The following is a 26677-nucleotide window of genomic DNA, read 5'->3' as shown; positions in this document are numbered from 1 at the left end:
GAGGCGGTTACTCCCCGGTCTGCCTATTTCTGTCACATCTTCATATGGTTTAACTGTACTTCTGCCACCTTGGACAACAAAATGCAAGGAAGATCAGAAATAGAAAGCTGACATGTTTTTGCTTCAGGGACATCGTAACAGCAGGAGTTCTGGGAGAATTCAGTGAAGCTGTCTAATGAAACTAAGTGAAGGAGTGGGACTGCTGGAATAGGTGGTCAGACACCTCTGAGAGAAGCTGCTATGATGTGTTTGGAAAATTGCAAATTGGAAAATTGGATATAAGTTTGATATAAACAATACAAATGTTAGAATATAGAAATGGACTAGCTTTTTAAGAAATGCATCACAGGTGAAATATGAATTTGAAATTGTGGATATGTAAAAATTAGTGACATTTCATGAATTCAGCAAATCCATTTCCATACAAACATTTCTCTCATGCTACCAGAGCATTGACGCAAGTGACTCCATTAGTGTTCGTGAAGTCTTAGACTAATGTGATTCCTGTAGCTATGCTACTTGTTGGTACTTGTCTTTCAAGGGAGAGAAAGATTTTAAAAATCAGCTGCTAATAAAACATGGAAGAGGGTGTACAGTAGTATTATCAACATGTTTAGTGGCTCAGATATGTCATTAAAGTTGGGTGACATATTGCATGTCACCTTTATACACTGCATAACATCCTCGGCATATAGCAAACATCCACTTCAGCCCCTATTTATCTTGTATTTTCTTTATAGGTATGTATTTTCTTTATCTCTGTGACAAACAAGTGTCATATTTCTATAGACTTTGTAAGAAAATTTTTGATGACCTACTAGCATGGGTTTAAATAAATTATGAGGCTTTTAGTAGGCCTTGTAATGCTGCTCTCTGTAAGGATTGCCAGGTGATACGCTACAGTCTTTCTGCATAGGACTTATTTTCAGCACAGAGATTCTGTTTAGCATTTGTAATGAAAATAGGCCTAAGCACTTGCTATTCCAGACTCGGTTAGCCTGTCATCTGCCAACAATGTTCTTTCCCCTCAGCTGTGGCTTGTTGCCATTTTCGGCAGGTCAGTGGTTGGGAAAGGTGCAAATTACTTTTCTAAGGCAACTGTTGTGACCATGGACAGCAGCCTTGCACTGCCCTCTGGTACAGGCAGCCGCTTTCTTCCTTCTTTTGGACTGAACTGGATATGCAGACCTGAACATAACATTTAACTGAAAGCATGGCATGAATGGATATGCATGAAACACAATTGACTCAAATAATGGAACGTTTTTTCTAAGGGTGTGATGTGTAGAAGTCCATGTGGCTTAGAACATGTATTAGCACATAAAAGGCAAAGAAAATGCTTCCCTGGATTCTTCCCATTTCAGTTCTCTATTACTATATGCATAGTATAATGTACAGCATAGCGGCTGAGAAGATTAGTCATTTTTTCTCCATTAAATGTAATTATATTTTTGTAGACTTGCATGTTTTTGTAGATGAATAGCTGATAACATGAGATGTTAAGTAGTTTTCATTTAAAATGTATTAGATCCAATCTGCCCAAGTGATAGGTATCCCAAATTTCTAGCATGTGTGACTTGACTCTTTCATTTCCACCACATACAGTTATCTGAAAGCTACTTATCTTTTTTAGCATTGTGATTTCAATGTTCGGAAACAAGACCAGATTTAAAATTGCTATTGTACTCTCTGCTTTGGTATTGACTCTCTTTGTCATTTAACATACCAGTGATTCAGTATTCTCACTTCCTAATAGACATAACCATGTTGAGTTGTCTCACAAATGTGTCGTGAGGTGTTGATGTATCATGAATAGTATGTTGGACAAAAAGTGCTGTTAGTTGTTTTTCAGGCACGGTTTTATGTACCATTAAATTTAGCAAGCTCCCTGTAATATTCTATTGATACTCTTTGAACAAAGTTTTCCATTCACAGTAACAACAAATGCTACATGAAGAACTCTGCTGTTTGTTTTGTTCTGCACTAGGGACCAAGTTCTTTGAGGCTTTGACCAAATTCAGTTGCCAGTTGCCTTAGTGCAGTTTTGCATTTATAAGGCTGTTACAGTACGCTATGGGATGTTTTAAAACACCTCTGAAGCCTAGCATTTGAGGATGATTGATTGATATTTTTTAAAATTTTAGTCAGCATAGTGGTAAAGAGGTAAAAAACAACCCACAAAAAAAACCAAGTACAAATTTCTGAGAAGATGCTCATAGAGAAGAGACAGTGCATTCAAAGTGAATAAAGTTCATAAACTAGGAAATATCTTCTATTCTAGCATTCTCTATAGCCATAACGTCTTCTGAGTGCATAGGGTAGGTGAACAAGGCTTCTGCTACTTAGCCAAACATCTCACGGTTCATGAAACCATAAAGGGCAACCGTATCGGAGAGACTGTTGGCCATGATTACAATTAGAATCAGTCTCTATAATCTTAAAGTAATTATTTGGCTGCTGCACTGAGGATATACAAGAAAGGACTACGGATAGGAATCGGACTTCATCAATCAGAAAACAAAAGTTTTCCACACAAATATGTTAACAAGGATAGATGTTGCATCACTGAAATTTGAGCAGCCTAAGCACTCTGTTTAATCATTTTTTATTTCGTTTTATAGTAATGGATCCTGACATTCAGATTACTCCCTATCATTTCCATTTGCTACATGTATCTTGCCTTCGTAACAAAGAGTACAGCTGACATGGAATATAGATTTCAGCCCTGGAAGAGGGGCCCGGTTAATACTTCTGTTAATGTGCACAGCACAATGTAATACGGTTCGTTCTGCTGTGCTTAATTTGGCTCTGTGAGACTGACTAATTTTTGTCAGTAAAATAAGCAGGTTCTGAGGATGTACAGGAAGCAGTCTGTCGGAGGGAGGACGGGGGGGCATTTTTATACAATCACCCTTTAGTCTAGAACAGTAATTTAAAAACTGTCTAAATACCATTTTTCAGTATCAGACTGGTTAAGAGTGTTTTTCAGTAATCTCTTTACAGGGAAGTGAAACAGTTTATATTGTATAAAACCTCGTATTTTGAAAAGTATAAGCAGTCCCTTTCTCTTTACTTTGGTGTCCTGCTGTTTAGATGAGAAGGGGGGGTGTTGTTGATACAACTATTCAGGTGAGGAGGAATGAAACAATTCTGCACTCTTGTGAGTTTTATCATCTCTGCACGTGTAGTACCAGTGCAGATGGTACATGTGCACTTGCCATGGCAAAGTGCAATATTCTCCCTCTGTCTGCGAGCGACTTGCTTCTATGTCGTGTGTTGTAGACAATTTGAGTTGTTGCGCTTATACACAAGCTTTTTAGAAATACAAATAGCCCCAAGATATCTTAACAGTACTGAGAGAAAATTATTCTCTCTAGATCCCACTAGACCTAAATTTATCTGGATGTAAGTGCAGTTCCACAACTTCTCTGGCAGCACAAGCCACGGATTGGTGAAATGACAGGAACATTCTATCCACAGTCGTAGCCCAGGATTGTTCCACTTGTTCAAATTTTCTGTGCCCTTAATGCAAAAAGCTGTGTCTATGTGTGGCCTGTATTATGGCTCGGCAGAGTGAGGATTGCCCCCCGTTTGTCTATGGTGTTCAAAATGTAAGCATCTTGTAATAGCTTGTGTGTTTTATTTAATTTTCTGTCATTATATGAATGTTTCTAAATTCAGTGATTCATTAAAGAACCCTATGCAGTTCTACCTTTGAACATGTAAACTTCGAAGTGTTAGCATCAGGAAAGCTTTATCAAGTCTCTAACTTTAAAAGAAATTGCTGCATGAATCTACTGTGTATAATCTTAGAGCACCTGTTCCATGCAGTATGGCCCAGAGAGATGAATTGCAAAATGATTTGCGATTTTGTGTATCTTGGATAAATGTGTGCGTCATACCATAAAGGCTGAGTATGTATTTTATGTTAAAACACAAAGTGATTATCCCAAAACTCAGGGGAGAGAGAATTCAGATTACTCTTAAAGAAAGCCTACAGTTTTTAAGATACGAAAATGCACCCATAATTCTCCTTGACAATGTAAAGTTGCCTGATGATGCACAGGGCTTCACCTTCATTAAACTGTTTTGGGTTTTTTAATTAAAAAAAGAACCACCACCACCACTATTTATTAGTAAGAGGCTTCATTAATGTTTTAGGGGATGGAAGCGTGGCAATGCCTGTGCCTCCTCTACAGATGCAGCACAGCTTTGAGCTGGTATCTGCTGTTGCTCCCCTTGCAACACTGCAGTTGTTACGCCGAGGGCAGCTGCCGGAACAAACGATTCTCAGGCTGGAACGTGTCACAGGTATTTTTTGAACTGCTGCTGTTCCTAGCAGAGTGATTTGAGCCAGTACAGGGCTGTTCCCAGCAGTTTTTTCCTCAAGGCAACGCCATCCACTGTTGTGCTGACTAGCACTGAATACAACCACAAATAGCTCCGCTTTGAGGGCTGCTTATGCTGCTGTTCCATGCTCCGTGTTACTTGTTGACAAATCAAGGCATTTAGTATCTAGGCTATAAATAAAACCTAACTCATACTTGTAGCCGGCGCTAAGGACGGCACAGCCTCATCCCCCGACTTTTGGGGCTCCGTGCTGCCGGTGCCAGGTGCCATCCGCTGCTGCTCGCCGAGGTTACGGCGCACCCCTACTGAACCAGCAGTTGCCCCGCGCTGTCGCGGCCCAGGCCATGCGTTACTGCGGGCGTTTCGCTCAGGAGGACGCTGCCGAGGGCCGCCGGCTCAGACGGCCCCCAGCAGCGGGTCAGCCGCCAGCGCCGGGCGCCGAGGAGGAGGGCGCCGCAGGCGGGGCCGGTTTGGAGCCCGGCTGGCTGCGCCCGCTGCCCCTCGGCCTGTCTCGTACCGCCGGGGGAGCGCCGGGCCGGGGCCGCACCGTCCCCGGGGCCTCTCCGTCCCTCACGGCCGCGGGCCACCGCCGCCGGGCGGGCGGGGCGGGAGCGAGGCTCCGCGTGCGCGGCCGCTGCTCCCGTCCTCCTCGCGCGGCGCCGCGCGCGGCTGCCACCTAGAGACGGGCGGGAGCGGCAGGCGCGCGCGAGCCGCCGCTGTCCGCGCTGCTGAGGTGGAGGCAGCGCCGCCCGCCGCGGCCGGCAGAGGGGCTGCGACCGAGCCCGCCTGCGGATCGCAGAGCCCGCCGCGGCGCCCGCCGCCCTCCGCCCGGCTCCGCGCCCGCCGCCCGCTCCTCGCCAGAGCCTCGCCTTTCTCTCGCCCGGCCAGATGATGAACTTTCTGCGGCGCAGGCTCTCGGACAGCAGCTTCATCGCCAACCTGCCCAATGGCTACATGACCGACCTGCAGCGGCCGGAGCCGCAGCAGCCGCCGCCGCCGCCTCCCTCAGCCTCCTCGGCCCCTGCCTCTGCCTCCCCGGCTGCGGAGCGCCGGCAGCCGCCGCAGTCGGCGCCCCCCCAGCAGCAGCAGCCGCCGCCGCCGCCGCAGCAGCAGTCAACGGGCAGCAGCTTCTTCAGCTCCCTCTCCAACGCCGTGAAGCAGACGGCGGCCTCGGCCGGTCTGGTGGATCCCTCCTCCGCCGTCTCCTCGGCTGCCGGCAGAAAGTTCAAGCTGCTCCTGGTCATCGACGAGCCGCACACGGACTGGTAGGTGCCCCGCGCCTCTGCATGCCCCGCTGCGCCCTCCTCCTTCCCCCGACCTTCCCCTCCCTCACACTGCGGTCCCTTTCCCCGCGGGCCCCGTCCCCGCTCGGCGGCCGCTCTCCCTTCCCGGCAGATGCGGGCTCACCTGGGGGCGGCGAGGCGCCCCGCGGGCCCCGGGGGGTGAGGCTCCCCGGCACGGCGGGCTGGGGCCGGGGCCGGGGCCGGGGCCGGGGCAGGCGGCGGGAGGGCCGCTGGGCAGTGCCTCCCCGCCGGGCAGTGCCTCCCCGCCGGCCGGCCTCGCCGAGGCGGCAGCCGCGGGGCTGAAGCGAAGCTTTACGGACTGAAGATGGAGCAAAACCCAGCAAACCCTGGAGCGCCTGACTAGGAATGAATGCCGTTTTCCATCAAAACACTAAATAAAACGTATTTACCGCTCTGAAAAAGCGTATCCTGTGTTCTCTAGTGAAATAAAGAACTCCTGCATAGGTGCGGGTACGATTTAGGTGTCTTAGGCAGGAATTTGTGTTCTGAACTGCGTGTGGTTGTAGCGTTACGTGTGTTAATTCATATTTATGAGCGGGCTTGTTTTCACGCAGATCCCGCTGCTTCTGTTGCAGCGTCTAAACTGCGTGTTTGGGTGAAGGTCCTTCAGGATATTGAGGACCAGCCCTCAGTTCTGCCTTAGCCCTGTGAATTTGTGCGATTAGGTTAATTAACTTCGCAGGTTTTGTTTGGAGTGGGTGCTTTGCTTCCACTATCATCATAAAAATGTGGGATTTACAAAACCTAAAACTTGTACGTCAACTCATTTCTTCCTGTGCCTGGCTGCTGCCAGTAGGAGAGGTTACAGCATTTTTTCAGACCTGTTTATCGTGTATGACTCTGGCGGATGCTGTCTTTTATAGGAAGGATGTATAGCTCTTAATCATTCGCTAACTTGTTTCCCTGTAATGTGTGTTTACGCATCAAGCTGTGAATCGTCTCATTCGCTGTTGCTAATTACAGTATATAAGGTCTTAATAGTGCCTTAATACGGAGTAAAACAAGTATGTTTTTATGATACTGACATCATTCAGTAATGGATTGTGGGTTTGTGATTTTATTCTCAGCTTCTCAAATTTATAGCCTTACTGTCTTGGATGGACTTGTACAGTTCTATGATTTGATACAATTTGCTTTAAAATGCTACTTTAATAAAATACTTGAAACAAAACTGTAAGTCTTTGTCTATAGCAAATATGTTATTAATGTTAAGATAATGTTACCTGTTACTTTTTTGGGGTTTTGTCTTCTGTGTTTGGTTTTGTGGCTTTTTTTTTTTTAAAAAAAAACAAACCACAGAGGTGGTTGTATCTGCTGGACTAAGCCTCTGTACCTACGTCATGGAGATGCATCCATGGACACTGCTCACTGCCTTGCAGATACATCTATTTATTTAATACTCTATGGTGCACATATTTTTGCTTGGTAAATTAAATAACTGTATATATTCATAAAGTTTGTTTCTGGTAGAATTTTTCTATACTTACCGAAGCTATCCTGTGTATTATAAACGTGGCATGGTTTACGTACTTGATAAATGCACCCCAAATTAACACAATCTGTCGGCAACAGCAAAGCTTTTAAACCTCTGCATGGTGAATGCCACCAACAGCATTCCAGGTGGGAGACTAGATGCAGTTACCAACATACACAAGGTTACCATGCCTGCTTGCTTTTTCCTTTTTTCTTTTTTGTTTTTTTTTTTTTTTTATTTCTCATAGTATGTGACATGGATATGTAGTAGTTCTAGAAAGAACAGTTTGTTGTTATACTGGCTCTTCCCCCTCCAAAAAGCTAATCATTTTGTAACTGAAGATTTTAAAATAAATTTTGAAAAATATATATGTGTGTATTCTGATAATACATGCAGAAAAGTTTGTTCCTTACCTTTGGAAGTATGGCTGTCCTTATTGACATGTATTGAACTGCTGTAGAATTTTACTCTACGGGCTAAAATGGAATATGAATTTGAAAAAAAAAATACTGAAAGATTGGAACTGGCAATAGATGCATTTCAGTGGTCTGATGGTCACCACACTAGCCACCCTGCCTGGTATGATGCACTGGCGTACAGTTTAGCAAGATGGGGTATGTAGAGCTGCTGTCATGTGACACGCTAAACAAACCCTGTCAATAACAAGAGAAACAGTACCAAATAAATCTCTTGGAGCCTCCTAAGAAACAATTTCAGTTGATTTACGTTAATCCTGAGAGGAAGATCATATGCTGGACGTGTGTTTCTGTAATGTTTTGAGCTGCATTGTGTTTGTCTTAAATTGAAAATGTATGTATTGCTTTTGGATTGCAGTTTCGATAGAAATGAAAGAATTTCAGTCTGGATCACACTGAAATCCTGCTAATGCAGTATCCTCTTTTTAGCCAGGGCCAGAGGAAGCACTAAGCACCTACTGCTGCCAGCAAAGGATATTGCCTCTTACCTCTAGCATCAAAAGGACATTTTGTTTCTAATATATTTTATTTCTATTAGAGATTGACTCATACTTGAAGTCTGAGATTTAGTAACCCAACGTTATTATTGTTGCTAATGGAATGATACGGGATATTCTACATATAAATAAATGCTCAGTTGTTGCTTGCATTTTTTAATCTTGATCTCAGTGACTTTTATCATTTTCTCGCCTTAAGAAATTTGTCCTATTACAAGTTTTGAAAGTCTCCTTTTCAGTTTCTTTACGTTTATGGCATAGGATAGGGAAAAATGGGAGAATTAACTTATCAGTACTAATCTGTGTATTCTTAGCCTGTTGTATGATCTGACTTCTTAAGGAAAGAGAGCAAATGCAGTCATCGTGTCAAACCATCCTCCTTTCTCCAGTAACAGTCTCAATCAAAGATGCATTAGAGCTGTGCAAGACAATTGTTTTCCTACAGGTTATTTGGAAACTTACAGCTACGTAGATGAGAGAGACCCCTAAAGGCAGGACTACAAGATAAGCTGGTATCAAAGACTTTCTACCAGCTAGTAGCTTTATACATGCCTTAGTGGCAAGTGTAGGGAAAAAATGAAGACAGACTAAAGCTTGTAGTCAACTACCAGAGACAAATCCATGACAAGCAGTCTTCGTTGTTTCCAGTTCTCGTGGAATACCTTCTCTTAGTCCCTTTGTACAATAAATGATCCTTCAGTCCAAAGGTGAAAGCAAATAGCTAGCGATCATTTTCACCAATTATCTTTGAAACCTTCTGTCGTTCTAGAATATCACCATAAGGAAGGGGTGACCTGTAATGCAAACACTCCTTCAAATGGAACAGTACAATTAATTTATATGAAGGCATTGGAAAAGCTAATATTATTTTCTGGACTATTCTTTATGCATTTTAATGTCACGTTCTTTTCATCTGCAGCTGCATACTGAACAGACATTTTCAATATCTTCACTGATGTCCAGAACCCTTTTCTGAGTTAACACATCTGGTTGAGAACCTTACAAAGTATTTAAAGATGTAGTGGAAAAGTGTCTGATTCACAGATGCTTTGTGGATCTGTTGGGGAGGGGAAAGCTTCAAGAACTACTTGTTAGGTTTAATAAAGATTTTATGTAATAGACTTCAATTATTGTTTTACAGCTTTAGGTATCTTTGTTGATATCTTTACAAATGGAGGAAACTAAGAAGTAAAATAATTTGTTCAAGGTCATCCAAGAGGCTGATAACAGAGCTAAATTAAAACCTAGGCAGCTTGCTTAACCTTTTCTTTTAATTCTCCTTTCCTAGCTACTGGTCTGCATTAAGGGTCCAAAATTTTCAGCTAGATAAGTTTATTTTAAAATGTATTTAGTTTCCTCCAAAAATAACCATTTTGTTCTGTATACAAAATGTACTGAATATTCAGTGCTGAACAAGCAATTGATTAGAGGCCATACATCAGTGGCAAGGTGCCAAAATGCTGTGTATATAGATTATTATCTTTATCAAAAGCTTATGTGTAATATTTAGAAAGCTGTTTCAATATTGAAAACTAATTATTGCTTTCTCTGTCTTGCGCTTTAAAGCTTGAATATAAGACTTGTTGGCAGTAGTGATAAAACTATAAAAAGAATCAAGTGGAAAAATTTTGTTCTTGTATTTTTAAGCACAAATCTTATTGGAAGTATCAGTATCTTTTTTTCCCCGAGAATTGTGCATTTCCTGTAATGTTTACTGCCTTAGTAGTTAGTCATCTTGTGATAGGCCCAAGAGAGGATTTCCGAATGGCTGGGACAAATGCTATATGAAGAGCAAACTTTCTGGTTTAAAATTACTGACTCATTTATGGGCAGACATGGCTCATCATAAATGTTTTTAATATGAACACTATTGCCATAGTGTAGAAGAACGCTGGCTTATGATGCAAAAATTTACTGAAGTGAGCAGAATGGGTTTCTTGGGTTTTTTTGCGTTTAATGGAAAAGAGTTTCAATAAAAAATATGTGTGCGGTTGTTTTATGTAGTGGTAACTACCAAACAACTCGCATACTACAATGAAAATTCATTGCAGTTTTTCTGTTCAGTAGGGATGGTTCAATTGTGCATAACTAATTAGTATTTCCTAACTCCAGTTGAACTAGAATTCTGGTTTATCTTATTTGGTAGTAATATGTCGATGTAGTAACTGCGGTATTTATTGCATTCAGTGTAAGTCTTCGGTTAGCAAGTTTTCCAGTTTTAGACGGTGTCACTTAGATTTTAGTAATGCATAAATGAGGGCAACTGCTTTGCCGGAGCACTCTCTAGTCCTCTGGGATGACACTGTCTAGAAGGACAGCGTTCTTGCCAGCCTCCTGGCATTGCAGAGCACACTGCTACTTGTATAAAGCATAAAGCCACAATATAAAATGGGGAGGGAAACCCAGGGCATGGGCAAACGTGGAACTAGTAGTGATTGCACAGAGGGAGGGGGATTGAAAGGATCCCTTGGCACTCATTTAGGGGCTGAAGGGGAGGAGTTTTTGAAAGCAAGTCAAGGCAAGGGGCAGCTGTGTTGCAGAGGTATAAGGAAACTGATTTTCAGAAAGGTCTAAGCTCTTAAGACTGACCAAAGGCTAAATGTAGATCTATGCCTTCAGGCAATGAGTGTAAAGAAAAGGTAATCTTATCAATATATGTATTTTATATAGGAAGAAAAGACAGATAATAAGTTACTTTTATTAATTTTGAATCTAATTAAGAACTGCTCTGCCTTTTGCAACAAAAACCTCCCAATATTAAAGGGAAAACAACCTTGCCTGTGGTGTAACACTGTAATCTTTCAAAGAAGGCAACAGGTTCCTTAAAACCCCTGAAACTGAGCAAGAGTGATAAAGATTTTACTTTGGTTTCTCTTTAACGTTTGCTTCATGTGAAAACTTCAAATTTTTGAAATTATCTTTGTGAGAAGTTTCATCTGAAGCTTAAAAAAACTTGGATATGTTGCAGTCTAATTCTAGTTATGGCCTTTGGACCGAGTTCCTAGTACTCCAAAAAGGAGCTGGCAACCAGATTTTACATGAAGACAACACATGCTTAGGCAGGTTCTTACAACCAGGTAATTAGATCAGTACTACTTTCCAGCACGCACTGCAGTTTTCAACTCTGCATTACGGGCTCTCCGTTTTTGCAATCAAAATAGCAACATAATTAAAGGAGAGATGCAGGCATAAGCAGGGGCTGCCATGAGCACAAGCAGCACATTTCTCTGCTGGCTGGGAGGATACACTCAGGCACACGGATGAAACAGTATGAGTTTCTCCAAAGTAAGGTAAAGTTTATTTTGAACTCTGTCTCCTCATCAAGTGTGAGCAACTGAATGTGTTTTTCTGAAGGGGTGGAAATATAGCTCACTGAGTCGGGTTACTTGGTCTGGGTCCATTTTTTAAAATGTTAAGTCCATGCTGGGGAAGAACTTGAGACAAGGACATGCGGCTGAACTAACTGAAGTATGTAACATAATGTGTTAACAAATCTGTAGCATGCAGCAGTCTCATGCAAGTTGTATTTCCTGTCTGTTCTCTGAAATGGCCAGCTGAACAGTTCCGCACCAGACTGTGTGCGCTAGTATTTTAAGATGATCTAAGAAAAATTGCAGTTTTTTTCTGTTTATCTACAGTTCTGTCATGTGTAATACTTGGCTATATTAGTATAAATAGCAAAACACAGTAAACACAGTACATGGTAGAGATTGCCTTTTTGACTAGATATGAAAAAAAAAAAAAAGCGCTTGTCGTGGAGAACGCTTTGTCCTCCAGACTCTGTGTACTGCTTTATCTAAACAAGCTCTTAACATGCTCTAACGTTATTTTAGGCAACTTAGTGTATATGAGATGCTGACTACAAATTTGGACAGATTGTATCTCGTGTCATCCCCTGTCCCATCCCTGTCCTCTGTGCTCAGAATCTGAGTGAATTTCTTTTTTTCCTCCTTAATCTCTGAAGAGACCACAGAAACTTCTCTGAAGCTTAATGAAACCTATAGTAACATGTTTAGTTGAATAGGCAATATTAAAAAAAAAAAAGTTTGCCAATGTTTTCTTCTAAAGTTTGCCTTAATGGAAAGGAAATGGAAAAATTGGCAAGGAAATAATTAATGAATTTTAGATAGGTATATTTCACAGTAATAAGACTGAAGCAAGAGATAAAGGGAATAACAAATTGCTTTGTAGACTTTAGACTTAAGTGGAATAAGGAATTCTACTTACAGCCCAGTCAGAATTCGGTAATTATTTGCCAGTAGCAAATTGTAATCTGTTGAAATAGGAACAGTATGAAACAAAAGGTTATTAAAAACTATAGACTTCTTATTGTTCATCTTGAAAAAGTGTGTCTAGAGGACTTACTGCATTTTGAGCTGTGTCTGTTTTAAATGGATGTTATTTGCCATTCTGTAAACGCTGTAGGTCACTGCAAGGCTGTACACATTTTTGTTGAAACCATGTTTCTCCAGAAGATTTCTCCAAAAGATTGATGCTAAATATTCGGACAGTATCAATATATTCTTAAAGTAGTGACTTCATTGTATGCATTTTTAGTACCTAGTTCTTAATAGTACCATGTGATAGTCACCCACAGAAGTATTCACCTGCAATATCACATGAGTTTATCACCTTTAGCTCTTCAGCCAGCTTACCCACGGTGAATGCTCTAAACTACAGAAATCTGTTTTTCATATGACTGAAATAGACTGATGATTTTGATTTTTATACATTTGTAGATAAGATACACTGCAATCTGCATTAAAAATATGATAAGACTTTAGTGAAACTATGTGTTTGAGTATAAACTTGTACCTGAACAAGTGAACAACAAATACGGGAAGTCAGATTTGGATGTAGAACCTCTACAGAAGGATTCTAGACCTGGTTGGATGAACACAGCAGCAAAGGGTAATTACAAGTAGGTGGAAAAGTTGCAAAGAATGGAAAAGAGTAAATTGGCAAAGAAAGCTGTGTTGTAGATGACAAAAAGTGAAGCAATAAATTGTGAAGTAAACGTTACCTGGAATAATGATAGTGCTTCCAAGAATGAGGCTACTTACCCTGTGGAGTGAAAAAAATGTGTAATGAGGTGATAAGACTTTACAGACGCCATGGGTGGGAGGACAGAGTCATACCTTGGTCCAGAATGCAAAATACTTGCTTGACTGCACTGCTGCTTTTGCTAATTAAACAGCTTTATCTGAGCTGAGTGAAACTTAACTTCTCAGAGGAAAGCTACTGTGCTTTCAGACAGCCAGCTGGAGGAGAGTAATGGTGGGTATGATGGTAACATGCACTGTAGACTAGCTTAAGCTTTTGCAAAAAGTGGAAAGGCTTTTTCAAGTTTACAATGCCTACTTTCACCACAAGTGTGTTCCTACCTGGCTGAAACAGAAATATTAACAAACTCTTGTTGACAAATACACTGATTCCTAACAAAAAATTGGTGACTAAGGTCAAATCCTTGTTTATATATTTGCAAGCAAAAGTGATAGAAATGTTTAATTCAGAAGATGCTGAATTTGAAATGTGAAGAGGCTGTTTCTGGTTTTTCTCATTTTCCTACAGACCTGGGGTGTCCAAAGCAGAACAGGGTTGGCCCTCAGCGGTAGCTAAGGCTAGGTGGTTTTTGCTTCTCCGTGTCAGGCTATAGCGTGGGATGTCTAGGGCTTGTGCTGTGATTGTGCTGTGCTGCCTATCGGTAAGCAAGCTGGCAGGGTGACGTAGCTGATCAGGGCTGCCAGGGTATACCTGCTTACTCTGCTCCTTCTTGAATTGCAAATGTCAATGGGATTAATATAATTAACGGATCGGTCCAGTAGACGCTGCCGAAGAACATGGAACTTGAGGTTTCGAAGAACCTTTCTATTTTTTTCTGCATGCTGCAGGTATCTTTATCCTTCTTCCTGTGTATTGGTGATTGAAGTAGGTAGAAGACACATGGGACATCACAATGTTGTTGCTTAAGTGCAGCTGGGAGGGAGTGTGAGCGGTGTTCTCTTAATTATTTTTACATCTCAACACCTGTGTTTGCTTGGTCTCAGCCCATTTTTTGTAAGTTACTGGGACCTCCTTATATGAAAGGTAGGGGCAGGAGAACAGAAGTTCTTTCCTCCCTCTGTGGAAATAAGAGACTTAGTCCCAGCTTGTGCAGATAGAGGCATAAATGTACTTTCCCTGTTTTCATTAACCCCCCCCCCCCCCAAACAACCAGCTGTTGGGAGGCTTGGTGTCTAATAAAGTGTGAGCACCTCTCTTTTGTCCGTGTGTCTCCCCCCCCTGCAACCAAGTAGATGGGGAGAACAAAAACATCACATGCAGTCCAGTGCTAGAAGTTGTTACAAAAGGCAGTTTTGGTCCAACCATTAAATGTGCTATCTTTTGGCTTTTTGTAATGACTGTGCCATGCTTGACCTTGCTTGATTAACCATTTGATCCCTATAGTCTTATATCCCAGTTGGACATTGGTGTTTGTAATGCATCATATCCACTGATTGCTAGTAGGAGTTATTAAAAAACATTTAAAAATACATGCTTTCTTAGAATTTTTATCAGGGGATTAAAATAATTTTAAAAATATGATCAGAACCTCAGATAAAATCTTTTAAATATCTTAATTCTGTTCTAAAGCACCCGCATAAAATCATTCAATATAAACTAATAGATTTCTTCAATTTAATGAATTGTTCCTATTTATAGATTATACCATATTAAAAATATTTTTATAAATGTATTACAGAGAAATAGATTAAACAAAAATGGTATGACTTTTAAGAAAAAGATTTGCTGTAGTTTCCTGTCCTAAACCCAATTTTTTAAAATCTTGCCTTTACAGAAATAAACTGTGAGTGAATAAACATCAGGAAATCTCACAACAGGTAAAAATCTAGAAATTTTTCTCTAAAGATGTAATAGGTACAGTTTCCCCATGAATATTTAAAACTCTAATAGGAAGTTGTTTCCACTGCTCAAAGTGAAGAAAAGTTATAAAACTCATTAAGAAATACAGTAACAAAATAATGTGTAATGCCTTTTTCAAAAGTGAATTGACGCATTGTGGACAGCAGCAGAACAAGGAGACAGCAAAGGCTGACAGGAGTCTTGGTTTTATCTCGTTAGGCATGGCAGTGTTATGTCCTCTGGAGCCAATTTGTGCTTTGTTTTCAGAGTTGGGCACGCTCTGACAGGCTACTGATAAGTCTTCCTTTATGGCAATAGTAACCGCTGGGCTTCTGTATTTCTGATTTAAGCTAATTTGTCTCATCTTGTATGCAGCACGTGTTTCTTTGTTAAGTAGGCATTAGAATAGGGGAGCATGCTTTTATGTAATTTCAAGTTGAATACAAACGGTTGTAAAACAAAATATCAGCAATGTATGCTGCTTATTGGAAAGCTCCTGCAGATAATTACTTTGGTGTTTGTTGAGAAGGTGAGTGTGGAGAAGACGTAAAGAAAGCTTGTGGCACACCTAATAATAAACCCCATGTTATATTTGTGTGTGGATGTGTCCCCGTCTTTAGGAGTCAAAAGTATCTGCATTCCCGTAACCTTCTGAGTACGTATACCAGAACTGAGTGCAAGTGTAGATACTCTTTCCATGCATATCTGAAAATAAAGTGGTTGTCTCGTGCAAGAAGTGCCTTTATCTCTTAATTTTGACCTTGCAAATCTAATATTCTTTGTGAAACATTGACTTTTTTTGCTGAATTGCCTGGTTTGTAGGGGCTGAAGTCTGCTGAGCTACGCTCTTATCAGTTTCTGTTGATCATTGCGGCAGATGCCAAGATCCTTTGTTGTGATAATATTGACTTCTTGCAGGAGAAACCAGGGGTGAGTGTGTGAGTGTATGTGGGGGATAAAAACAAGCCTGGGAAAAAAAAGCAGAAGTTAAAATGTCTCTTATTTTAGTTTTATGATATAAAGTGAATTCCAAAAGAGAAAAAAATTGGTGCTGATTTCTAGCTTAAAAACAAAGTAGCAGCATGACCTGCTTGTTGTATTTGTATACATATCTCTGTGCCTAACTTCAGTTTTGTTCTGTTTAGCCTTGTTTCTTGTTTATTACTTCTGATTTGTTACTAATAAAAACTTATTATAATTCTACTGAAACAATACAGATTTAGTAGCTTAAACTCCAATATGAGATCAGTCACAGTCTCTTAAGTCTCACATTTTGCTTAAAGAAACTAGGATGGTTCCAAAAAGGAAGATTCAGCACTATTTCAGTACGTCTTAGTTTGTTTCAATGATTTATTTTGCTTTGAAGATAATTTCCAATGAAAGCTTTCTATGTATATGCACATTTTATAATGGTTCATCACTAAGAAAGCTTTAAAAATTTTCAAAAGTTTCTTTCCTTTGTAGGACCAAAAAATGGTTAATATTAGAAAAGCCATCATCTCAGATTTGGGATTCTGGAAGGACATTAAAAAGGGTTTATCATAAAACATGATAACTAAGTCCGATTCCACTGAGTGGCAATATGATTACATAGTGTGCTGTGACTACAGAACTTGTTTTACTTAGTAGTTGTTGTCTTAGCCATCTACTGTGCGAGGTAAATAAAAACCACAGGACTATTTTTAATTAGGAAAAATTATTTCTTTTATGAGGCCTCTGTCTTTGAAGCAATAACCAAAATTAATTTTCCTGAGTCTTATATAATTGTTGGATACAATCGATATTAATAAATGACAACAGTGTTTTTAGTGGCACTTTTAAAATGTTAGAATAAAATAATATTTCAGGTATTTGGGATGAGGTTTAAATAGGCAGGCATTCAACAAAAAAAAGTTGCTTTAGTAGTAGTGTGCTAGCATTATGAAGGGTTTATTTGTGTGTACGTGTGCATATATATCTGTATGTATACTTTTTTTAAAGAAGAACTTGTAGGGATTTTCACTGATGGACATTGTCCAGATAGATAATACTTCTGTGGTTGCAGTTTTCTTGCTCTGGTGCTATTGGGTTGCACTGGAATAAAAGGAGGCTCTTCCATTGTGCCACTGGAAAGCCACTCAGCCGTTTTGAAGCCAGGTCACATGGAGAATCTCTTGTATGGGTTGTGATGATAGAAGGCATGGGATTTAGAGAATTCGGTATTTTGTATGAGGTTGTACTCTACCTAAATTCTTTTAGTTGGACCCATGTTCTAGAATTTTTGTGCTGATTCATTTTCTTACTGAGGAGGAAATGTCTGGTATGAACTAGCAGCAATTCAACATACAAGAGGGAAAGAAGAATTTTCTTGGCAGTAGTAATACTTTAGAGGAGTCAAGAGAGACACTAATATAAAGTATAATTACTGTGTATTAAGGTTTACGTTATTTCTATTAAAGTAACTTCCACTGGATTGGTCTTTGTTCATGAAATGTGTGGGTAGAAGCAGACTGCAGGTCTGTTCTTTTCAGGTTGGTGAGGATCTTACGGCAGTCCTTTTCAATTTAAGTCTTGCAGGGGTTGTCTAGGCTTTTGTTTGCTAGAAGTCCTTTCCAAAAAGTTAGGCAGCTGATGAAGTTTTTGGGTTATTTGTTTTTTTCTGTTTTTTTTTTTTTTTTTCTCGATAGGGTGACCCATTTTAAGTATACATTTGAGATCCCCAAATCTTCAGCTGCTAGGTGGTGTATTGATGACATGTCAGGTCCCAAGTAGCCTTCAGAATAAAATGCTACTTTAGAGTAAAATGAGATGTCATGGTGTGACTGCTTTTGCAGGTGAATTGTCCAAGTGTCTTGGTGGTGATGTCCATATATTTCAAGAACAGTACTCTGGAAAGCTTTTGATGTAGAATAAACACACCAGGTACCATTATTCTGAAATCCAGGCTGTGTGGGATTTTACGTTGTGACAACGTGATTAAATCTGTATTTTCTGGTTTGCTATGCTTGAGGTAGCTTGCTATTGGGCTAACGTAGGCTTTTTCCTGAGCGTTTGTTAGTAATTTCTTATTTGGGTGATTTACAACAATGCTTTCATATATTTAGAACAATGCTTTTTAGAACAAAGCTTTCAATGGTTTCATAACAAATTTATGATGCTTTCTGTGGAACAGAATTCCAGTATTGGTTTCAGCCTTTGAAAAAACATATGGCAAAGTGCTATCTGTCAGTCAAGATGGTATGAAGACTTTGTGCGTATAACTGCTTAACAAACACTAGTGTATGATTTAAAGCACATGTTACTTCATTTAAATGCTCGTTTCCAGTTCGTGAATTTTCAAGTGAGTCTTAGAAAGGAAGCAAACCTAGCGGATATTGAGAAGACATTTATTTTCGAGGGGCAAACTGTAATTCTGAAAGAGAGCTCCATAACTTTTCAAATATGTTGTCAGGGTTGTTTGTACCTAGAGCTCCTACCTAAGGCAATGATGTTTATAAATGTTAAATAATTTTTTAAAACTGCTTTTACTGGCCTTTTTTTCAATTATTTGATGAAGAATTCAAAGAATTTGAAGAATTTCAAGCTTAGTTTATTTGTCAGTGCATGGATTTTTGCTTAGAATAGCTGAGATATTCTTCTAACATCATATCTTACATCATCTACAACACCCAATTCTAACCACAAGGTAATTGTTTATATAATACTCAGTGTATTTATGTCCATGCGTATGAAGTTGTACAGTGATAGATGAGTGATTTTATTGCTGATTGTAATAAGTGTAGAGCCACATCTCAGGAGGTGACACTGTCACCTTGTTTGGCAGTCTGTCCAGGTGCTGAACTGAGGACCGATAGTTCAACCACAGTCAGTGGTATGCAAGAGCTCTGCACTGGATTATTTTGCTTGCAGGTTTGTCATAGCACTTTTGCAAGTACTGAAGTTGCACAAAAAAGAGAAGAATAAAGAATAGTAAAGTTTCCATATATGGTTTTGTCTTAGAACAAGTAAACATCAACTTTTCATGCTGGGTCATTGAAAAGATACAGTTGTCTTTTAAAATCTGTAGCTTGGACAGGTAGTGAGTTAGATATTATTGTCATGCTATTACCATAACTAGTAGTTTTAGAATATATCATAGAGGAAGTTATTTAAAAAAAAATAATAGAAGCAAAAAGGAAAATTTGTGTGAGCAAAAGAGAATTTTAAAGTCAGTATGCTTACCATACACTGAAATGTATACACTGCAGAATTTTTGATGTACTAATTGGATTCTTCAAGACTTCCTATTTTGATGAAGTATTACAAGACTAGAAAGTATGCTTTTGTATTTCTTAAATTAGTCTGTATTTTAGAATAGTTTTTTGATAGATGATTTAGAAATTCTTTAGATCTAGACCCTACTCCTAAAATATTTTCAGTTCTAAAAAACCCTACTCTTTAGACCCTACGCCTAAAATATTTTCAGTCTGGGGACTTTAGCAAATAACTTTCATGGTGGAAAATAGGATTATGTGTAATATATACATCAAAGTAAATTATGTTAATCAGCAAAAGCAGCTTGTTATAATGCATGGCTGATCGAAGTCAACATCTCTGCTGCATCTATGTTTGAGTAGTGTATTGTAACTGATAATATAGTTAGCATACAGAACGAATTTCATTTTGTGCACCGAGAAGGCTTAATATGCATGTGTGTAGAGGTATGTAGATGTGTATGTCTCTCTCTGCAGTAAACCAGGGATATTTTCCTGGAAGAGCTGTCCAAGGCATAAAACTGTTCTGCATAATGAGTACAAATTCTTCTGTTTTGTCTGAAACATTGCCTAAAAACACAGGGTAAAAATCCATGACTGTAAGGCTAGTAGCAGTTCTTTAAGTATGTAAATGGAAAATAAATTGATTAGAAACAGATCAGATAGTTACAATTATGAATATGCAATCATCTTTCATAGACTTTAAAAAAAAATTCTTTTTAGGTGCCGCTACACAGGACCTGCCTATGTAGGTCCTTTTATTCTATTCAAATGGAATAGCTTTTTTTCTGTTCAAACTCAAATTAAACTGAGATAAAGTGGTGCACAGTTACTGTCTTTTACAATTCTCTTTGTCAGCTGTCTCCACTAATATTGTTAAATACACTTTGAGGTCAGTGTGCAGTCAGTTAGCTTAACTATGTTAAAACAACCCAGCAAACTTCTAGAACTATTTAAAAGTTGACATTTTTATTTAATAAGAATATGTCAGAACTTGCTTTTTGTTTGAATCAAGCATTACTGAAATTGTTTAGAAAGGGTGAGGAGGAAAAATCAAAGTATCTGTGTTTTTCATGTCATTGTCTTTTTTTATTAACCACTTCTTATCTGACCCTTATGTTGAAACCAAAACTGAACATTTAGCATGAAATTACTGTGGAGGCTTGCAAGTGACAATGAAAGATGTAAAATAGTAATAAGGCATGTACTGTCACAATACCTGTGTTTGTTTACTCTTGTAATTTTTCCACGTGAGCAGTTAAGTATCTGCATGTGCTAGCAATGATGTTTTGGAGAAATAGCGTGGTGTAGTTAGTCATAAAATTTTTACTAGTTGCTGCTTCTTAAAAGAGCTATTTCAAACCATTTCTTAGGGATTAGTTGATTTTTCTGAAAAGCTTATTCCTGACTTTAATTTGTCATCTTTTATTTCAAATAGGAAAAACTTATGACAAGCTGGTCATAAATGCCTAGCGTAAGCTATAAACAAAGGTAAATGCCCACCAAAAAAATTCTGAAGCTCTTTCAAGCAAATAAAAATATCGACTAGACAAAATCTACAGAAGTCAATGGAGTGTTGTTGCAGATTCAGCACAGCTCTGTGGCTGGGGAGAGCTGCGTTCAGATGATCATTCTGACATTTGTACAGTTTCACTTCCTACAAAGCCATTAACAATCGGCTGTGGTGTCTGTTACCTTTGAAAACAATACACATAAGGATGTGAAAGTCAGAGTCCATGGGTAATTTTCAGTTAGGAAATTCTTTTCCTGCTCGCCTTCCTTTTTTTTCTAGAGTTCTAGTATGGAAAAGTTGGAAGTTAATGGAAAATTTAGTGTAGACTTTTACATCAATAATTCATCATAGAATGAAGTGACATAATTCTTAGCATACATTTAAAATGATTGCCAACAAGTAAAATACTTGCCATTATTCAAACACATTTTCTCAGAAGTACCTTTCTGACTTCTAAATAAAGTATCCATGCAGCTAATGAAGGTATTGTTTTTTTAAAAAAACTTCAGCTCCCCTCTCCAGTATTTTGGTGGGATAAATACGTGTTTGACTTCTGCCTTTTTCACTTAGAGAAATTGTACATCTCTGTTTATTGTAGTGTAGCACTTGATTGGAAAAAAATATATACATCAAATGATTGAGACTTGCAATTTGCTTGTTACTTAGCCACTGATAGATCGCTTTGCAGGAATTTCACAGAATCACAGAATCGTATAGGTTGGAAAAGACCTTTAAGATCATCAAGTCCAACTGTAAACCTAACACTACCAAGGCCACCACTACACCATGTCCCTAAATTCTTTCTATTGGAATAATGGGGATTATATTTTTTTATTTCTGTAGTCTTCCAAGAGCCTATTATGAATAGCGTTACAAATACAAATGATGGTTAGACCCAAAACCCAGAAGAAAATGGAAATGAGCACTCTGTTTGAACAGCCATAAGCTGTTTCCTCTGCTCACTTTGCTCCCTCAATTCATTGTGATATGTACATTTACAGCAGAGCAAAGCTTTCCCTAATACACGTTTCTCGAGGGTTTGTTTTTGCTTTCCTCTCCTCATCCTTTCCCCTCTCCCAGTCTTACATAGTGGTTTTTTCCTTTGGTCGTTCAGCTCTTAGTGATTAGAAGTACTTGGCTTGTTGTAAAGGGCATATAGCTAATTTGCTTCATGAACTAGAATAAGTTGTCCTTTGTCAAGCTGTAATAATGGATTTAAAAATTCTCATGACTGGTTATTGATATACTCAATGCATCACTGATATGTTGAAATAAATTCAGAACCTGAATAGATTATCTTTTTGCCATATATTTAAACTACAATATCACGTGCATTAGGTTGTCATAATTCAAAGTTCTCTCCTTGTGCTCTTGCTGTCTGTGTGAAATTAGCTTTTCTTCTTTAACAAAATTTATCAAAGAAAGTTAAAAGTACTAGCACTTCTATTTCATTAGAATATTTATTTGTAAGGCTCTATTTTATAATTAACTCACATTCGTGTTCCCCTTTATCCCAATATCTACTCCTTCCTTAAAGCCAAAATGACTTGCCAGATTTCCTATGATCTTCTTAGTGTTTAAAAAGAATAAAATTAAGAAAATACATGTATAGTACTTAAATTGAGACATTGGTGCATATGTACTAACAAGCATCTTGTCGTTTCAGTAGTAAAGCAGACTTTGGTAGCAATTTGGTCATAGTTTGTTCCCTGTAATTGAATAGCACTATAGAAAAATAAATTACTATAATGCCTAACATTCTAAACTGTTATCTAGTGACTTACGAGTACAACCGGAAGAATATCGAAACCATATTTTCATAGGAGTGTTTGAAATTTGCATCAACTTCTTCCAATTTTTCATGCCCTTCTGTTTTGCATGTTTTTAGCATTTCAGCAGTTCAGCTTTTGAGAAGACAGATTGAGCAAGTACTAAATTTTTAAAGTATATTGCAGGATACTCATGGAGAAGGAACGTACATTAATAATCTCTAATTTTTCTTCCTTCTCCTGATTGTGATTCAGGACAGGATCATATGCAAGAAGTAATAACACTTATAAGCAGCTTATTATATTTTGCAATTAAGACCAACAATTATTAGAGAAGCAAACCCTGATGGCAGGCTGGAGAATGTAGGAACAGCTTATTCACCTTTTAAAAAATGGCAGGGCTTTTCTGAACCAGTTACTTGTTGCTGGGTTTTGCTTGATTCATAGGGCACAGTGTTAGAAATTACAAAATAATTCAGGAGCAGGATGAAATTGTGAGTTGGACAGCTTTGAGGTAAGGCTTCAGTTCTGCAAGGATGAGCAGAGTTGATACAGATCATAATTATGGCTGTTGGTCAGGTGTTGACTCAGGTAATTACTTAGAAACATCGCAACTTCATATTTGTAATAAATACAGGAATTGCAGGTAAACCCATATTCTCCTTTTGTTTTTTTAGTTTTCTTACAAGTCAGGAATGCTCTTGGTGATGAGATATAGGGCACTCCCTGAAATTTCAGAATTTTTGAAATTTCACAATAAAGAATTATCCTGTGAGTGAGAAATTCCATCAAATGAAGCATATGGACTTAAATCCTAGTCAGAGATGCCTGCATAATTGAGCCACGTTTCCGAAGATACACGTACAGAGGGAATAATACAGTTCAGATAAACATACGTATGCTAGTTTAGCTAACTTGAGTAGAAGCTGTAGAAAATTAGCAGGACTGGAAATTACCAACTGCAGCGCAGGGCGCAATTAAGGCGTTGCAGACCTGTGCTGGATCCCGCTCAGTTGTGGCCTGCCCGGATAGCTAAAAGCCAGTGTGTGTACACTTCCTGTGCTGTGATGGCATTTTATTTCTGCTTGTGTGTTCGGTGGCTGTATCTCTGTATACTAGTGTATCACAGAGCGTGCATAATAGCTTCGTTTGAAGGAAGGAGGACTGGTAACTTTCAGTAATAGTAATAAAATAATTTTAAAAAGAAGCTATTGTAAAACAGGGTAATACTGGGAAATGTAGGAAAATGAAGATTTTGTAATCTAAAGTAATTTAAAAATTCTGAACTGCACTCTGTTTATTCCAAGATCTAGGTATGCATGTTTTATATTCCATTAAGAACATTGTAAAAATAAAATAACTAGTATTTTTTAATGCGTCTTTAATTTCCTGTGTATGCACTAAAGTTGACTTTTAGTAGCTTCTTTTTGGTAGATTATGTATTTGTGGAATATAGAGACATTGTACAAAGCCGTGGAATTTAAAATAAACAAAAAGAACAGTTTCTGCGTTGAATTATTATTTACCATTATTTCTTTGCTGCTTTTCAAACACTTCTAGAACGAGTAGCAAAACATATTTATCCCCATGGGAGTCTAGCAAACTTAGAATTAAATGCGTAAATACTAACATAGGATTTTCAGCTAAGTAATTATAATGAGGTTTCAGTCTTGCATTCCATATGTTAACCATCTTGAAAAAATTAAAGGTAGCAAAGAGTATATTTTGATCATTTGACTTTTAAAAAATAATTTTGCCTTTTTTTTTTTGACACTGATTATATAATACTGCAATTCTGTTGGAGTGTTTTTTTCTTTCGCTTTCCTTATCATTTGAAAAACATTGCAGGAAAGGTGGCATTGACCTCCTGACAGTTGATGGACAGCAAAGACTAAACTTTTTCCATTGTAGCAAACAATTGGAACAGATTTGCTACATTTCTAAAGTAGAGGCTTCTATTGCAAGCAATTATATCATAAAAAGTTCGGAGTTTGGATCTCGCTTCTGAATTTCCTGGGCTGGTAAAGATTTTGTGATTAATATAACATTGTGCATATTTGTACTGTATCAAAAACCAACATGAGTACAAGGCAAATACTTTGTATTTTAAATAAATATAATTGTTTGTATGAAATGAATGGACCTGGAAGTTTCCACCAATTTTTTATGAAAATGTATTTTATTTCATTCTTGGATTTCAGCAAAAGTCTTAGTAGAGGTATTGGGACAAAAAGGGGAGGGTAGCATTAACCATTCAAATGGGAATAAGGATGTGTTTTTATAAATTCCTAAATTAGATGTCAAAATGCTGGAAATTCAGTCCTCTGAAAACGAAAAATTAATCGTCACAGACATGTATCTCAGCTTGGAGAAAATCCCTCTTCTGGGTGGAAGTCAGCACCATGACTCAGCTGCTGCTCTTTTCTGATAAAATGGATGTGGGTGGTTACGCTGCAGTAATCTCTGTAGCCTTCCCTTCTGCTAGTGCCTACAGACATTTTTCTTACACCCACACATGTTCTCTGGTTCCATACAGCAGATTAATAGTTGCTTTTTGACACTAGGAAGATGTATGTAGGAGATTCTTTTCCCTATGTGTACAAGAGATGGAAGTTTATTGTTTTAAAGAAAGCACATTTGTAGACTAAAGCAGATTTAGTCAGAAAGGTGGAAAAATGTATAAACAAAACAGTTAAATCTTTAATGTGAGCACTGGGACATCTCTATCCTCTGTAAACACTAGGAATTTATCATATTTCCAGGGTGAAGTGTATCGGTATTTTTCAGCAGGGATTTTTTTTTATTATTCAGAAGAAATTGGTAGAACAAAAATCAAACTTATTTTTTCCTGCTAAAATATCTTACAACATCTTAAAAGCTATCAGACGTTTTACTGAAGCCATTTTTCTTTAAAAAGCCAAAGGTGATGGGTAACTGACAGAATCTTCAGGAGGTGAAAAGTGGAGAATTGAGAAAGATCAGGATTGCTTGTGTTTTTGGGAAGACATAGCAAATGTTGCACACTGTCCAGGCTCTGCATTGTGTCATTCTAAATGAAATGAAGGGAAAAAATGGCTATTACATAGCATGGCAGCTATTAGTTCCCGTTGAACCAATTCTTGGTTTTCTATTCTAATGTTTGGGGTTTTTTAAGTTTAGAACTTAATTAGATGACAGTCCATATACAGATAGAATGACAAAAATTGAAATTGTTTACGAACTTGTGTCCCACTGTGTGGAAATCATTGAGGTTGTGTGTTTGTGCACTCATTCTCATCCATTCAGAGTCTTCTGGGGGATCTATTGCCATGGTACATGTATTACAACTTTACCATATGAGTCTAACCTTGCAAATCTTGTGGTTTTTCTAGTCAATATTAGCATTTTATCAGGTAGAATTGACCATCTGGAAGTCAAGTGCCTAAGTCAAATGTCACTGACCGAATATTTTAGCCAAGTTCAATACAACCTCTGGAAAAATGACGTACAGCCAGAGTCCCCATTTTCTGCTTTATATCTGTGCAGTATGTCAGATAGCTGTTGATCAGCTTTTCTTAACACTCCTGTGTGAAGTTGTATCCACGCTCAGCAGATTAAAGTGAGACCACCTTTCCTGATTTACAGATTGTCTAATACCTGATCAGTTGCTACTTTTATAAAAGTTCCCCTTCTCACTACACTCACTGGACAGCTTTTTTTAACTCTTAAAACTTTGTTTCTTCATTGAATTCTTGTAAATTATGAGGCTAATTATAGTGGTTTGAGAATACCTTGGTGGTGTTGACATTTTAAACAACGTTTTGTAGAAATCAGGCATGCAGCAAAGATCTTCATTTTCAAGATGATGCTAATCTGATAGGCTTTTTTTTTTTTTTTTAATGTCAGTTGGGAAGATGTTTTGGGAAGGTTAGAATGAGATCCTGAAAGACTTAGAGGATTACCGCTTTAGTCTGTTTTCTGTACAAGTGTTTAAATCTAACAAATTGTTCTCACTCTTTTTTATAAGCTTCCTTGGCAAAACAAACAGAAAATTTCCCGTGCTTCATACCCTTTTCTAATTTAAGTAATTAATCAGTTGGATCTGAGCTGATTGTAAAATAGTTTTCCCCAGTTGATTGCTCTTAGGAAATGTTTTGGTACAGTAAGATGTTGAACTATG

At 38.5% G+C, this 26677-nt stretch overlaps 1 protein-coding gene across 8 annotated transcripts in view; it reads left to right on the top strand.

The window, feature by feature from the left end:
- The window catches only part of SYN2 (synapsin II), a 225419-nt gene that overhangs the window by 19917 nt on the left and 178825 nt on the right, over positions 1 to 26677 (top strand). For 7 of the 8 annotated variants that reach the window (XM_072876255.1, XM_072876254.1, XM_072876257.1 and 4 more), the window contains 2 exons: positions 4162 to 4311; positions 5239 to 5615. In XM_072876255.1, the coding sequence (XP_072732356.1) occupies positions 4165 to 4311; positions 5239 to 5615 (524 nt within the window). In that variant the 5' untranslated portion in view covers positions 4162 to 4164. Of the gene's footprint in view, positions 1 to 3927; positions 4312 to 5238; positions 5616 to 26677 lie in introns of those variants that run through there. The other variant, XM_072876259.1, reaches the window with a different exon arrangement.

The sequence above is a fragment of the Ciconia boyciana genome, chromosome 11 (assembly GCF_034638445.1).
Source record: "Ciconia boyciana chromosome 11, ASM3463844v1, whole genome shotgun sequence".
NCBI lineage: Eukaryota > Metazoa > Chordata > Aves > Ciconiiformes > Ciconiidae > Ciconia > Ciconia boyciana.
The sequence above is the reverse complement of the archived record's forward strand: the minus strand, read 5'-3'. Positions and strand labels throughout refer to the sequence as shown.